The sequence below is a fragment of the Merops nubicus genome, unplaced genomic scaffold (genome assembly GCF_000691845.1).
Source record: "Merops nubicus isolate BGI_N331 unplaced genomic scaffold, ASM69184v1 scaffold19244, whole genome shotgun sequence".
NCBI classification, from domain to species: domain Eukaryota; kingdom Metazoa; phylum Chordata; class Aves; order Coraciiformes; family Meropidae; genus Merops; species Merops nubicus.
Window position 1 is genome coordinate 5,209 of NW_008605117.1, and position 2,668 is coordinate 7,876.

At 46.2% G+C, this 2,668-nt stretch overlaps 1 protein-coding gene across 1 annotated transcript in view; it reads left to right on the forward strand.

Moving 5' to 3' along the window:
- LOC103771924 (potassium voltage-gated channel subfamily D member 3) overlaps positions 1–1,055 on the forward strand; it is a gene marked incomplete at its 3' end in the record, with an annotated part of 1,167 nt that extends 112 nt beyond the window's left edge. The window contains exon 2 of the mRNA XM_008939244.1: positions 1–1,055. This exon is cut by the window's left edge and continues 1 nt beyond it. Within this exon, the coding sequence (XP_008937492.1) occupies positions 1–1,055 (1,055 nt within the window).
- Between the last annotated feature and the right edge of the window lie 1,613 nt (positions 1,056–2,668).

The following is a 2,668-nucleotide window of genomic DNA, read 5'->3' on the forward strand; positions in this document are numbered from 1 at the left end:
TGGATGCCAGTGGCCAACTGTCCCATGCCACTGGCTCCAACGGAGAAAAACAAGAGGCAGGATGAGCTGATCATTCTTAACGTGAGCGGCAGGCGTTTCCAGACCTGGAGGACTACACTGGAGAGATACCCAGACACTCTCCTGGGCAGCACCGAGAAGGAGTTCTTCTTCAACGAAGACACCAAGGAGTACTTCTTTGACCGGGACCCTGAGGTCTTTAGGTGCATCTTAAATTTTTATAGAACTGGCAAGCTGCACTATCCCAGGTACGAGTGCATCTCTGCCTACGACGAAGAGCTCGCCTTCTATGGGATCCTGCCCGAAATCATCGGGGACTGCTGCTACGAAGAGTACAAGGACAGGAAGAGGGAGAACGCCGAGCGGCTGATGGACGACAACGACTCGGAAAACAACCAAGAAGGGTCCATGCCATCCCTGAGCTTCCGGCAGACCATGTGGCGAGCCTTCGAGAACCCCCACACCAGCACCTTAGCCTTAGTCTTTTACTACGTCACCGGTTTCTTTATTGCTGTCTCTGTGATCACTAACGTCGTGGAGACCGTCCCCTGTGGCACGGTGCCTGGGAACAAGGAGCTTCCATGCGGGGAGAGATACGCCGTGGCTTTCTTTTGCTTGGACACGGCCTGCGTGATGATTTTCACGGTTGAGTATCTGTTGAGACTCTTTGCGGCCCCAAGTCGCTACAGATTCATTAGAAGTGTGATGAGCATCATTGACGTGGTGGCCATCATGCCGTACTACATCGGCTTGGTGATGACCAACAACGAGGACGTCAGCGGAGCCTTTGTGACACTAAGGGTTTTTAGGGTATTCAGGATTTTCAAGTTCTCTCGCCATTCCCAAGGCTTAAGAATCTTGGGCTACACTTTGAAGAGCTGTGCCTCCGAGCTTGGCTTTCTCCTCTTTTCCCTCACTATGGCAATCATCATCTTTGCAACTGTGATGTTTTATGCAGAGAAAGGGTCCTCGGCAAGCAAATTCACCAGTATTCCTGCTTCCTTTTGGTACACTATTGTAACCATGACAACGCTGGGGTGAGTAGTACTTTTTCTTTTACTGAGCAGCAGGCAAGCATGCACTAGGAGCCTGACTGCAGTTACTCCAAAGCGCTTTCCTGGGTGCATGTTTGAAAAGGGGCTGGAACTGTTAGGGCTGGATTGTTCTTTGCCTTACAGCTTCTGCAGTTTATGCTCATGTGAAGTTGTATCAAACAGAAAAAGCACTTACACCCACTTCACAAACGCTCGGTGCAACGGTGAGTGAGTGCAGGAGGAGCGAGTTGTGGAGCAGCAGGTCCCGTTTGTCACTCCTTCTGCAGAAGGAAAAAGTTAACATGGTGCAAGGGAGGTGGCAGCTGGAGCTCATGGGTTTTTCAGACATTAGTGTGAGCTGTCGAGGTCACAGGAGGTTGGGAGGCTGCTGATGTGTGCGTTGTCTCTTTTTGTGATGTCGGTCGTTGTTTCTTCACTTGATGTGCCAGGAACTATAGATGTGCTGAATTCAAATGGATATTGTGGGTGACCAGACTGAAAATACTCAGTGATCTCCAAGACATGATCTGTTTTTTCCTTAACTGAGTGGACATGGGCTTCTTGTCTGTAGTTAGTTGTGAGTTTAAAAACAACACCAGTATGCTGTAGCAGTTGCAGTAGAATTTCAAACATTCCCATGGACAGGCACAAAGATAATGATATCAAAGCAAGGGGAATGTAGCCTGGAGGGCACTTTTTTCCCTTATATTTCATTTCTGTCTTACAAATGTTTCTACTGAGATTATAGATTTGAGCTTCTGTTCCTCTGAACTAAAACCTTTGTAAGCAGAATGACCAAGCCCTCATCCTGGCAGGGTTATGTAAAAGAAAGTAGTCATTTCAGGCTGCTGCTTCAGGCAGCCAAAAGTTCTGATCAGATGCAATCTCTTAATTCCACACATTGGAACAATACACTAAAGTTTGTAGTTACTTTGCAAAGAGTTTTCCCACTGGAGAGTTCACACAGTTTAATATTCAGATGTAGACAATTTTCATTCCTGTACTATGGCCACCACTTTCTCTAAACTGCTTGTGATTTTAAACACTTCTCTGTGCCCATTATACATGGACAGGCTCACAGTAGCACTTTTAAATTATTAAAATCATAATTCAGCTGTCAGAAAGGCACAGAATCTGAACATATGACAACTGCAAGTCTGAATTCCTTCATTAAGCGAAAATGTAGAACATGTTTGGCACAGTCACCAAAAAGTCTTTTTCCTCCTTTTTAACATCTAAGCAAAGTTTGCAAGTTCGTATGGCAAAAGCTGAGTTCCTTACCCCAGAAAACAAGCTGGTTCTTACTTAGAAATCGAAGCTGAGTTTGCATCCCCTCTACCCTGTGCATCAGCTTTCCATATTCTGACTGGCTCATACTGGTCAGTTCCCATCCTCCTGTTCCCACCACCATATCTGAGCAGCTTCAGTGCTGGGTGCCCTGTTTGTATGTCCTCTGCACAAAGGGTAAAAGCATGAAAACACTGTTCTGGTTTCTGTTTAGGAATGATCACACCTATCCTTGTATCCACACACGCTTATGCTCATTCACATCTGCACAAGGGGTAAAAGCATGAAAATACTCTTCTGGTTTCTGGTTTCTGTTTAGGAATGATCAC